Source organism: Tuber melanosporum (genome assembly GCF_000151645.1).
Source record: "Tuber melanosporum whole genome shotgun sequence assembly, scaffold_98, strain Mel28".
In the NCBI taxonomy this organism is placed as follows: Eukaryota; Fungi; Ascomycota; class Pezizomycetes; order Pezizales; family Tuberaceae; genus Tuber; species Tuber melanosporum.
In genome coordinates, this window is record NW_003299148.1 from 193784 (window position 1) to 207664 (window position 13881).

Sequence of the window (13881 nt, forward strand, 5' to 3'; positions counted from 1 at the left end):
GTGAAGCGCGAGGATTGTGGTTTAACTTCGCGTCCCAGCTCCCTGGCTTGTGTTCGGGTGCGGTAGAGGTGCGCACGCCGCACCAGCACTCGTGCGGCACAATCCAGCTCCCAGCCTCGCCGAAACCACAACTCCATCAACGGTTTCTGAAAAAAACATACTTTCACCTCAGGGACTTGCCTGAGCAAAGGAAGTGCACATACTGTCTCTACACAACCCTCCATGGCCCGTACGAGTACAAACACTCACCGGCTTTCCGGCTCCCCGCAAACAACTCCCCTTACCTCGTTCGCTCGGTGAAAGTGTGTTGCGCTTTACGCCAGCAAACTTAACACATTCGAGCTCCAAGCCTCTGCCCCGCCCTTACCGCCCCACTGCCATCCATCGCACTCGGGACTGAATTGATTGGCTTGAGCTTCGTAACATGCCCCATCCCTCTCAGAAGTCACCCAAACACACCCATCTTCGCAGAAACGAAACCACCATTTTGGAACTTTTTCAGCTCTCATCTTCTCGTGCGATCGGAAGCCCCCTCTTCTTCTTCTTCTTCCTGTTGGATCAAATCTTCAATTCGTTCACGTATGATATGCACTCCTGCTCAGCCGACTCCTCACCAACACCCAACACAAAGCGGAAATGATTTCCAACACTGGAATCCAGCGCCCGGTCCTTTGCCAACAAATTGCAAGGGTTGTGCATGAAAAGGTGGTACTGAACGGAGCAGGGATGTTGACGCTGATTTTACACAAATTAGTGGTTCGCCGCAACCAGCTCATGGAGAAACACAAGCCTTCCATTAAATTTGATCGAGGCAGGAAGAAATAGAGATCCCGTCGATGTCATGTTTCTCAGGTTTATCATCACTACTGAAACCTTACCAGTAGTTATGCACCAGATCATTCATTATCTTATCCCTAGCCCCTGCACATTCAGACCTATCCACGGTATTTTGGATCCCACTCGACCGTACAAGTATATCTCTCGCTGAGCTGTTGAAATTCTGTGGCAGCTTCCAATTCTCATGTAAAAGCATTCGCCGAACTGGAGGGCGGGGGCGTTCGGGGTCCTGTGGGGTTTTGGTGCGTTTTACCCCTTGCTCTTGTGCAGTCGCACCTCGCTATCCCGGGCGGCCGAAATTTGAGGAACCCGTCCGGCACGGCGAGTGGTCCGGGATAACGGGCGAGGCTTTGGCGGGGAGAGGTTCGGGGCTCGCGGGGCTTCATACGAGACAGCGAGGTATCCGGACTATCGAGATCCGGGACAGCGAGGTGGGACTTACAAATTTACTCTGAACAGCATTCCTGCGGCAGGTTCGGAACAGCTATTCCCAAAAGGGAAAAGAGGATAAAGGGATGAGGATAGCAATTGGGCGATAAACTGGTTGGATAGCATAGCATCGGGGGGTGCAGGTTTTCCCGCATTTTGCATCCCATGATGATCGCAGAGAGGCGGTAGGGGTTGCTTCCCTTGATGCATGGAGTTTCCCAGGATGCTCTGTTGGTACAGCACGAGTACTCGAGTACTGCAGAGTGATTTTGAAAGCGCAGGCCGGAAGAAAGGAATCACGGGAGCCTCAATTAGACTGCTTAAAATAAAGATTGTTAATATCGGTAGAGGGAATCTATTCAGCGCTGCAGGTATCATGAACTCTCTTCCTCCGTTGCCCTATGCCCCGCTGTACCGAATGAAATCCTGAAGTTTTGATGATCCGGGAAAACGGGGTGCGACTGCACATGAAACCCGAAGGGGATGAAAAAAGGCTCAAATGGAGACACCACGTGGGCAATTAAACATGCTAACTGTAGAAGAGAAGATTGGATCGACGCCAAAGTTTTGAAGCTCAAGATGCACGCACGAAATACAATCCCGGTATACCCTCGGCAAGTGCCGGTAAGCCAGCCCTTAAAGCGTTGCCCTACGTCTCCCGGTATCTTTCCCCCTCCCCCAATCAGCTAGCTGGCCGGAATAGGTTAGGCATGGGTAGTTGCGGTGTTACCTCAGGAAGAAGGGGGAAAAAAATACACCCCGCATGAGAATCATATCACGAGCTCGAGGGATATATGCGGGCGCAGCTCAGAGCAGCGGTGTTCTTGGAGGCGGTTATTCAGAGGAGGAGGATGATGGAAAACCCGAGGATCAAGGCAAGGCAAGCACCACAACTCTACTCATCGCAAAAGAAAGAATCAAAAAAAAGGGGAGAGTACTCGAGTAGGGCCCAAAGGATGGAAAAGGAAAAAAGCACCCAATCGTTTGCTTGGAAATCTCTATTTGTCTAGCACGTCACGGAGTACCGTGCTCGAGTATGTCGTTAGCCGATCCAGCTCCGTCTCTCCACTCATGATCCCTCCGAACAAGTCACCCGAACTCAATCCGAACAACAAATACCATTATTCCTTCCCCCCTTACTCGCTAGACGCGAGCCATCCAAACTCCTGTCTTAACAAATGATCTGCCGAGACCAAGCTGGCTGCTGGCCACGAGTGATCCCCTATGACTACTCGAGTACCGTACTCCAACCAAGCACCGATCTGAAAATACCTGCATACTGCAGAGAGATGCAGTTACAGATCGAGATGCGTGCATCTTGCGCTTGCACGGATTTGGGATGGTCGTCGCCGGCCGAGGAATCGCGGTGCCATAGCAGAGATGCCAAGTGCCGTACTAATATGAGAAAGATGAAGTGCTTTGAAGTTCTAGATCGCTAGCAGGAATACTCGAGTAGAATGCGCAGTGAGTTGTAGACCGGCGCGATGCGGGAGCTTGAGAGATAGCTTAGGCAGGGCTAGGACACGGGGAACTAGGGAACAATACCGGACCGGCCCGCTGGGTTCGGTGGTATCGGACCAACCAGCGTCTCGAGTGCCGGCACCCGAGCACATACTGTGTCTGTACTATACACGAGTAGTCATGGTAGATGGTAGTGGGGGTGGGTGGGATCAACAAACAATACTTCGGCGTTTAAACTCTGGTGGTGCAGAGTGTTTATGACAGGATAATAGTGAACGTCACGGAAGGGAAACTTGAATCGATGCAAGAACAGCCTTCACCGGGGGCATGACGAAAACCTGGGGTGGCAGACAGGGATCAGGTATGATAACGAATATTTTTTTGTTTCTATTACCCTACTTTGACAGACTCACTTTTCCGCCTGCCAAATGCCCCTGGTCGTCACTCGCCGCTTTTCGTCGTGCCATTGAAGACCTTAGAACCCGGTTTCGGCCCATCTAGTAGATACTGGTACCGATACCCTTCTTTTCTCACTCTCACTCTCACTCCCCCCCCCTCCCGAAACTCCTGTTTTGGCTATCATGTCGTCACTTCCTGTTTTACCCTCCCCCCCTGCACCTTCCCAATTCATTCCCCACTCTCGAAATTCCAAGACGCAGATCCCCACCCCCCCACCTCAACCTCTCGTTCAGTGGTGGCCTTTCTGGGAACCACGTTCGCGCCAAACTTCTCGCGATTCCTCCAATGCGTTGTCGGAGCCTTCCTCTCCCCTCCCTCCCTCCTCTGACCCGCTCAATGACCTCTAGTCACGCGGTTACAGGAACAGAAGAAGGTTCGCTTCTCACCCACTTAGGCTCCGAGTGAGATCGCATGAATCACCCGGGGGGGGAGGAACCTTCTACGGTAGATAGCCATGCCCACAGCCGGTAAGCGGGCGGGCGAGCGAGTATGATATGTCAAAATTACATCTAGGTGGAGCTCCACCTTAGTCTTTTTTTTTGTTGGATGTTTTCTATTTTTACTCTCTCTTTTATCTATTTGGAGGAGGGGCTGGATCTTGGCAGGTGTTTGGGGTTTTTAATGGTCCGAGCGCGGGGGAATTTTTGATAATGGGCTTGGGGGGGCGTTGAGGAGGAAAATTATTTACTTCCTTCCTTTCTTTCTCTCCCTGGGTTGCAAAGGTTACTGGTACTGTATTTGGAGGGCTTTAATGGGTTAATATAAGGTATATTCCGGTAAGGTTGGCGTGCTTTATAGATCATGGGGGAAAGATAAAACAGAAGGAGGGGGGGAAGGAGGCATATGTAAGTGTGATACAAGTAGTTTAAGGTTCAGGGGGCGGACGGGCCTAAGTTACAAGTAGAGTTTATGAGTAGAATAAGGGAGACAGGGAGCTTAGTGTGAACGGTACCGGTACGAGTACAGTAATGCAGGTAATGCAGGAGTACCTGAGTGATCATAGTAAGTTAGACCAAAAGAACCCCTCCCCATAGATAATAATAATAATGGTGGAGCAAGCCTCCTCGTCTACCGGAAGCCCTATGCTTATCAAGATTCCGCGTGGAGACTAAATTATCATGCCTCAGGCCGGCCTTCGGGTCCCGTATAAAGTAAGACACCGGGTTGGGCGCCCGCGACTCCGCAGCGTAGTGCAACGGGGCAGGAAAAACAGGGAAGAGCAAGAGGGAGAAGAAAAAGAAAAATTATAGCAGAAAAGAAAGAAGGGCTCGGCCACCCACATCAGCAACGCCAGCTATCGTACCGGTAGTTGGTTATTCACTCGATTTAGTGATGGATGCAGTACTATCCAACACCCTCTGATTGGCCCGTTGCCCTCTCGACCCCTCAGAGAAAACTGGATTCCCTCCCAGCCAGCCACTTTGATGAGAGGTTCGACAGACTGGCTCTCCACACACCACAAGCATGATACCCGCACGTACGGTACTGTACGAGTACTTGTATCATACCGGGGCCGTGACAGCCATGACCCACACAAGCTGGCACGATACGAAGCATGGTAACCATACCTCGCAGCTAGCAGCACACTGTACGAGTAGGAAAGAAATACCCCGAAAAACAGGGATTCAGACAGAAACGTATGGCAGCAAAAAAAAAATCCGTGCCATATCCGTGTTCCCACCCCCCTCCACAGACAAATTCACGACCCGTGTTTTCGGATAACCCTCGCCTTGGAACGGGGGTAATGAGTACGATACAGTACGGGTACAGTACAGTACTTGGTGCTGTATGTGATCTTGCGTTCGTACGGTACTTGTACTCATGGAGATCATATGCGACTCTCGCTCCCTGCGTGAGTGAGTGATTGTCATAAGCCCCCCAGTCCCCCCCCCCTACCCCAATCAATCGTGCATCTCACGCAGGGGCTGCTTGCTTGCTTGCTCGCTTGATTGCTCTACTTCGCGCCGCATAATTAGTTGCTCGTTCGTCGACGTTGACTCGACTTGATTAGCTATCAGCTGGCTGGCGGGCACTAACTATACTCGTGAAGAGTTGGCACGAGTACTACTGTATGTCAGTTGAGTTAGAACCACACAGTAAGTGCCTGACTGGGGAAATTTCATTCAGGGTTTTTTGAAATTTGTGTTTTTTTGTGGAGCCAGGGGAGGGAAAGGGAAAGGGAGGACTTAGTGGCGTTGTACTCGAGTAGTACTCGTACCATAATATGTTATTTATTTATTCATTCGTTCTATTAACTTACCGTACTTGTACCGTATTCCCAACAAGAATGAGAGGAATGGACGATTGTGTGACTCTCTCTCTCCTTTTTTCCTAATCCTATCTTATGGTAACTGTATTTACCTACCGTACCGGAGTCTTCTTCCTATTGTATGTAACCATTGATCTGATTCCTGGATGCTCCACTCAGTCACCCTTATGCCACATTGCGACATTCATTCTTGTAGGCTCAGCTTCAACCCCCCCCCCTATTCCCCTCCCCTTCCTCCACCCGCTTCCACTTGTCCATCTATGCATCTATCTAATTCGATCTGCTCCATTCATGTCTCCCCCCCCCCCCTTGTATGGTGGTGGTGGTGTGTGTGTATGAAGATCTGGGGGTTGAACGAAATCCTTGGACGGGAAGGAAGGCGAGAAATATATAGATTCAATGTTCGCCAGCTTTAGACCCCTCTCGTGCGTATACTCCTTAGTTCAGTACCTCATACAATCTACCTACCTACCTACCTTACCTTACCTTACCTTACCTACCCATCATCATCATTACACTCCCCATGTGAATGAGGGAAGGGAGGGTCGGACTATAAATTTAACAGAAATACACACACACAACCTATTGAACCTTTTTTTTCTCCCTGTTATATCCTCTCACTACGATGGATCAAGCAACAGAACTTCTATCACGGGTTGAGCACATACTACTCAAGCCGCTGTACCACTCCTCTTCCCTTCATGCTCTCGCAGCGTTTCTGGTATGGTACGTGGTGTACCAAAGGTACTTTCATCCTTTGAGGAAGTTTCCTGGACCATGTAGGCATTTGCCCCACCCACCCACCAACCCATCCACCCACCTGCATATACAACAACTAACCGGGAGAATAATAACAAGTCCTCGCAAGCCTGACCATCTTCTGGCGCCTGGGAAATATCCTCACATTCAGACAATCCCTCAACGACCACGCCTTGCACAAAAAGTATGGTCCGGTATTCCGGGACGGGCCCAACTCGCTGTCAATCTCCGACCCCCGCGCCCTGGAGCCCATATACGGGACCAAGAACGAGTTGAACAAGACGCCCTGGTACCTCGTCATGGACCCGGACAATACTGGTGAGGACTACAGCGTTTTCTCCAGCAGGAGGGCTGAACAGCATAAACGGTTGAAGAAGAGGATTGCTGGAGCGGTACGTTTTTTGGTCCCATCCCCCCGACGACGAATGAGAGGGAGAGGTGGATGAGGGATGGGATGGGCTGATGATCTCTTGGGAATGTTGTTGGTAGTACTCGATGACATCTGTACGGGTGTACGAGCCTGTTATCGACAGGAATATTAATGATTTGTTGGCCTGGATAAAGGAGCTCAAGACTTTGGACGTGTCTGTCTGGACACACTATTTTGCTATGGACTCCAGTATGTTGTTGTGCTCGTGACTTCCTCTTCTCTTTTTGCCGGTAAAAGCAAGCAGCGCGCTAACGCTTGTTGCACCTTTAAGTGAGTGAAATCGCCTACGGTAATCGAATGGGCTTCCTCATTAATGGGACGGATGTCAATGGTTACCGCAAAGCCCTACATGTAAGTCAAGTCTGCCTGCCGAAGAAAAAAACGGTGAGGGTGGGTGGAAATGTGCCCCAAGCTCTGGCAGGCTGGTCTGCTGCAATGATGCATACTACTAGAGTAGTCTAGCCGTTGTTTCCTTGGTAGAGAGAAAGACAGGCAAAAGAAGCAAATATGGGAAACTGACCATTTGTTGGTTATGCAACAACAGGAGTCCGTAGTGTGGATCGCTACCATGGGGTACCTTACTGGTCTAAATTACGTTATAAAATCCAAATGGCTAAGTCCGTATCTGGCGCCTTCGCCTAAGGATAAGCACGGGTACGGGCATATGATTGGGGTAAATTATATCTTCCATCTCTCTTCTCTTCGCCTTTCCCCTTCTACTCTTTCCCATTCATTCCTCCCCGCTTCATCCCATGACTTAGCTAACAACCCACCGCTACCAGATGACTGAAGCTCTCGCAACAAACCTGCTAGAGAACGGCAACACAACAGGCAAACGCAACATGTCACACGACCTCCTCCAATGCCGAAACGACGACAACACGCCCCTGAGCAAGAAGGAGCTAGTGGGCGAGATGCTCGCCTTCACTACCGCGGGCTCCGACCCGACGGCCTACGAGATTAGCGCCATCCTCGACCGCATCTGCCGACACGGCGATGTGCGCGAGAAGCTCCTGCAGGAGCTGCGCGCGGTGGGCGAGCTGGAGCAGAGCTCCGCGGAGGGCGTGGTGACGTACGCACAGACGTTGCGGCTGCCATACCTCTTGGCGGTGGTGAAGGAGACAATGAGGTTGAATCCCGCTTTCCAGGGCCAGTTCAGCAGGGTTGCGCCGGAAGGTGGTTGTGGTGGTGAGGTGGGAGGGCTGGAGGTGCTGCCGGGAGTGGTGGTGCCGGGCGGGGTGTGGTTGAGCATTAACACTTACGTGTCGCAGAGGGATAAACTCGTGTTCGGAGAGGACGCGGAAGAGTTCAAGCCCGAGAGGTGGTTGCCTATCGGCGGGGATAGGTACCATGCCATGTCCAAGTACCTCTCCGTGTTCGGATACGGGAGCACGGCGTGCATGGGACAACACCTGGCCTCACAAAAGATCAATAAGACGGTTGTCGAGGTAAGCTTTTCCCGTTTATCAATCAATCGCCGGTGGCAATATGTCGTGTCACCATTCCCTCCATCCAGAGGCCAGAGATACCAACCTAACATGTCTCTCGTCCTACAGATATTAAGACGCTTCAATGTAGAACTCAAGGATCCAAAAACCCCATTGAAGGAAAGGAACATTATCCAAATGTTCATCTCTGACCTATTCATGACATTCACGGAACGGGAGAAGAAAATATAGAACCAACAAAAAAAAATGAAAGCTAATTGCGGAAGAAAGCATGACACGAATTTCGAATTTCCGGGAGTTTAGGTGAACTTTTTTTTTCTTCATTTTTCATTTTTCATTTATCCTGTACTACTAGTAACTCATTTTATTCCATTCCATTCTAGGCGGGGGTCAGGCAGACAGGTTCTGGAGAGAAGAAAGAAGGGGGGGGGGGTACGATACCAAATTCTAGTTGATAAAAACCTTCATGTATCATATCATCATACCATAGCAATTGATTTTTTCTTTTACTCGTGAAGAAAACACCAACAAATCCCCCACAACAAACCCAGCCCACAAAGCTACTCGAGTAAGTTATTCCACCCATCGTACAACCATAAAGAGGTATAGTAGCACAAAAAGCCACACACATACTCGGCCTCCCCCGAAACAGTCACAAGGTCAGCCATTCACAAAACCGAGTTTCTCTCCGAAAAGGGGAAAACGGATTCGGCGAAAACCATAACCATTTCCACCGGGTGAAACCAGCCCTACGAGTACAGGTCGGAGGTTTCCGCTGGAAAACGGGACGGGTTCGGTTGGTTGTGCCTGTTCCGGGGGGTTGTCGGCTCGTGGCTAAATGTTGTGTGGGTGACGTGATAACTTACCTTACTTGCCGGTTAATTACGAGGAGGAAGTTGTTTATATGATACTAGTTTACGGTTAAACGGAGTGAAGCTTGGTGTGGGTTTTGTTTCGCGTTGTTGGGTGAATTGTTTTTTCCTGCTTGCTACGGGACACCGGCATGAGCGGAGCTACAGTACCCGTAGACTAATTAACACCGAGGGGATTTCGGAAAGCTGACGACGGGTCATTGGCGATCCCTTCGTTCGTATTCACGGAAAGATGTTAGTGTCGCACTAAACATGGGTGAATAAGATGTTAGCCCTAATTAGAATAGTTACTGGTAGCTTGACGTCAGGGGTGAAAAATGGGATGTGACAGCAGAGTTGCAACGGTAGCGACAAGGGAATACAGCATGATAGAAAGGATTTTGGCTGTTCAATAATATGGTAAGTGAAGAACTCTTAAAAGTAAGGATCTAGAAGGTTTGTTAATGATGTTTAGAAACTCTGATGCAAGAATGGCATCCTATATCGAACACCCAGCACTTGCAATTTTGGATGAATTAAATCCTGCCCTACTACATGCAGCTTCTATGAATCTTGATGATTCTGAAGATGCGGTGGAATTAGAAGAATATGCGTATAGAAATGAGGAGGAAGAGGAGGAAGTAGAGGACGATGGGCAAGAAGGAAGTTGCAATAACTGAGAATCGGTCTAGGCTCTTGACCGAGAATTACCTCCTCTACTACCATTCTCTCTGCTGATTCATCTTTCACCGAAATGTATGCACAATACCTTACTCTGCCTCCAGAGTTTACATCCCATAATACTATCACTGGTACCAATAGGGGAGATGTGAGGATAATCCAATTAACTCTGGGGTCCTTCTTCCAATTGTACTTTCCTGACGCTGAGTTCGACACACTAGTTGAGAACACAAATGCATATGCAGAGTATAAGAATGCAGGCCAGACAGAACGCAGAGGGTAGAGAACTACTAGTGGAGAGATAATAATTTTTATTAGTTTATTGATTTACATGAGAGTATATAAAGCGAGAATTGGGCTATATTGGGAAGGAAGCCATAAGTTTCCTGTTCATAATATTACACGATATATGTCAAGGTTCCGATTTGAGTAGTTAAAATAGTATTTTCATGTGGCTCCAGTTTCCTCCCAGCCCCATTCCCAATGCCATTAGACAGAAAAGCTACAACCACTGGCCAAGAACCTGGAAGAGCAGTTTCAGGCCAATCTAGTACTAGGGAGTAGTGTGGCATTGATGAGATAATGGTAAGATTTACAAGATGCTCTGTTCATACAATTATGATGCAAGCAAAACCTATTCCTCAAGGCTTCAAGATGTTAGCTCTATGTGAGAGAGGTTATACCTATGCCTTTATGTTTACCTCAAGATTTGATAAATTTTCTGATTTAAAAGACTCTTGATATCAAGGGCTAAGTAAACAGATCCTTTCTCCTACTTCTTATGCTGTTTTTCAATTGATGATGTTTCTGCCCTATACTACACATCGTTTTATCATCTACTATGACAATTATTTTTCAAATATACCTCTTTTTAAAGTACTTTATGTATATTTTATTTCAGCTTGTGGTACAAATAGGCCAAATTTGTAACGTGTTCGCAAGGTGCTAATCATGTTATCGGTAAAGATACGATAGTTGGCAGGTGGCCTGTTCTTCCAGAGAGGAGGCGAGAGCTGAGAACTAAAGGAGGCTTCGAGGGTGTACTGAGGAACAAAGAAGTAACCGTTCAACCAAGTATATTGAAATACTGTCTGTCGAAGTCTGCCTTTTCTATCGTAGAAACAAGCGGTCTTTAAATACACAAATCTGTTCATGTCTAGCATGAACGAAACTAATCAAGGTATCAATTGATACTCTTTGGTAAAACTCCTTAAGTATCAAAGCGATACTTAAGACAAAACATAAAACAAAACCAAGCATCAAACGATACTTAAAACAAACCAAGTATCAAAACGATACTTAAACAAACTAAGTATCAAAGTGATACTTAAAACAAAACATAAAACAAAACCTAGTATCAAACGATACTTAAAACAAACCAAGTATCAAAACGATACTTAAATAAACTAAGTATCAAAGCGATACTTAAAACAAAACATAAAACAAAACCAATAACCGAGTACCCATACCGGTTACAAAATTCCTCAAAATATTCCTGCACTTTTAAATCCAACAAGCATGTCTCTTATCTACTATGGAATACTCTCTCTAGTATTGTAACCGGTACGGGTACTTGGTTATTGGTTTTGTTTTATGTTTTGTTTTAAGTATCGCTTTGATACTTGGTTATTGGTTTTGTTTTATGTTTTGTTTTAAGTATCGCTTTGATACTTGGTTTGTTTTAAGTATCGTTTGATACTTGGTTTTGTTTTATGTTTTGTTTTAAGTATCGCTTTGATACTTAAGGAGTTTTACTAAATGGTATCGATTGATACCTTTGATTAGTTTCGTTCATGCTAGAAATGAACAGATTTGTGTATTTAAAGACCGCCTGTTTCTACGATAGAAAAGGCAGACTTCGACAGACAGTATTTCAATATACTTGGTTGAACGGTTACTTCTTTGTTCTCCAGTACACCCTCGAAGCCTCCTTTAGTTCTCAGCTCTCGCCTCCTCTCTGGAAGAGCAGGCCACCTGCCAACTATCGTATTCCTTACCGATAACGTGATTAGCACCTTGCGAACACGTTACATTTTTTTAACCTCAGCAAGTGGTTAAGAACCTGTCCCTGGATTTAGACCTGATCAACCTATCGATATCCACCTCAGAACGCTAGCGGAGAGAAGCGGCAGAATCACAGCACATTCGGCTTCATCTCAAACCCAAGATAGAGTCTTTGACGACCAGGAGTGGGAAGCAAATCCCACGGCAAGACCTTACAAGAAAGAAACAACCCCAGCGCTCTGCTAAAGAGCCGGGCGATCCTGCAAACATGGAAGATACACAACCTCCAGGAGAATTCCCTTCTACCCCGACAAAGAAGCCTTCCTTTGAACCTCCAAACGACCCCGAATCTAGTAGCGAATCAGATATGGCTAGTACAGGAGGAGGGCCTTCTGGAGGAGGGAAATCTCAGGCAAGGCCTGAAGAAGAGGAGGTACCCGCAGCATTTGAACCCCCTAAGTTTAAACTCCACCTCCCAGCGAAATTCACAGGAGAAGGAAAAGACCTCAAACCTGAAGCCTTTGAACAATGGGCAACAGAACTCTCACACTTCCTACTCTTACAGGGAAAAGATGTGGAAGATCCTACAACTGGACTTATCATTGGATCATTCTGTGAAGGAAAGGCAACCGACGCATACCATCAATGCTATATGGATTTCGGCGGGAATGTAAGATTGAGAGGATCTACAGTTCTCGATTACCTGAAAGGACGATTCCAATCCTCTATAACCAATGACCTCCTATACAACAAATTCAACCAGCTCCAGCAAGTTAACGGAACGCATGTCAAGCGAATCACCGACGTGGCTACGGACCTAATAATGTATAAGGACCGGATGGAGAGAGGAAGTATCTCCAAATACATCCTGAAGCGACGATTCTACGACACCATGCACCCTACCCTCCGGCGAGAAGTAGAACCACTCGAGGAAGATGGCGATGATATTGCAGTAATAATTGCAAGAGCAGAACGAAAGGACGCCATTCTCCATGAAACCAAGGCCTACAAAACACAGACATCCTCTAGTAGGAACAGCCAGACACGACACAAAGCCTCAAGCAACTCTGAAGACGATACCCCACGGGTTTCCAAGAAGAAAACAAAATCCTCCAAAGAATCGAGACGGCAAAAAGGCGAATGTTTTGAATGTGGAAAAACAGGACACATGGCAAAGAACTGTCCAATGAAGAAAGGAAAAAGAAAGGGAATTAAGCAAGAGGCGTCGGCCAACAATGTTGAAAGCGATAACGCCCAATCCAGTGAATTTGAAGAGATCAATATCGGATATATCGATGTGGAATGCAACAGTGTTTGACCTCTGGCTACATTCAAAGCACACACCGCTTTAGAAGGTACTATCCTGATCAATGGCAAAAGGGCTCAAATCCTATTCGACACTGGAGCAATCGGAAGAGATATGATCAGTAATGCCTTTGTCTCTGTCCATGGACTCCCAACTCAAGACCTTAACCAACCCATACCAGTCAATATGGCAGTAAAAGGATCACGATCCACAAGCCATAAAACCTGTAGTGCGACCATTCGACTTGGTTCTGCAGTCTTACCCTCCCAGGAAATGCTGGTTGGAAACCTAGCCAAATACGATGCCCTTATAGGCATGCCATTACTGAACCGCCATAAAGCTATAATCAGATGTGGGGAATCAACAATCGATTTCCCAGATCAGAAGGTCAGAGTCTCATGCAAGCCAACAAGCGGAGAATAGCGAGCCGCAGTCTGTGAAGCAACTGCCCTACGACTATTGGATGAGTACTCTGATGTTTTCCCTGATCAAATACCCGAAGAACTACCACCTATGAGAGAGGTGAATCACCACATCCGCCTCCGAGACCCCTCGAATCTAAAAAACCAACCCACCTACTCTATTCCTGATGCATACAAAGGCCCACTTTGTGATTGGATCAACCAACAACAAAGAAGAGGAGTCATCTACCGGGCAGAAGCCCCAGGTGCCGCTCCTATGTTTGTTCAACCCAAAGCAGATGGCAAAAGAATCCGCCCCTTGGTTGATCTCAAGCTACGGAACGAAAACGCGGTTATGGACAGCTCGGCTATCCCAAACCAAACCCAGATCCTAAATGCAGTTGGACAGGCTAGATTCCGAAGTAAGATTGACCTAAGCGATGCCTACTTCCAAACAAGGTTAGATCCAGAAAGCGAACGCTACAACAGTTTCAAAACACCCTTCGGAAGTTTCATTAGCCGAGTTATGTTACAAGGTGATATGAA

At 47.4% G+C, this 13881-nt stretch overlaps 1 protein-coding gene; it reads left to right on the forward strand.

Annotated features, from left to right (window-relative positions):
* Positions 1-7426: 7426 nt before the first annotated feature.
* On the forward strand, positions 7427-8600 carry GSTUM_00012195001 (uncharacterized protein; the record flags this gene model as incomplete). XM_002842402.2 has 2 exons in its annotated part: positions 7427-8092; positions 8201-8600. The coding sequence occupies 2 exons, from the start codon at positions 7427-7429 to the stop codon at positions 8321-8323; spliced, it is 789 nt and encodes a 262-aa protein (XP_002842448.1). The 3' UTR covers positions 8324-8600.
* Positions 8601-13881: the final 5281 nt, after the last annotated feature.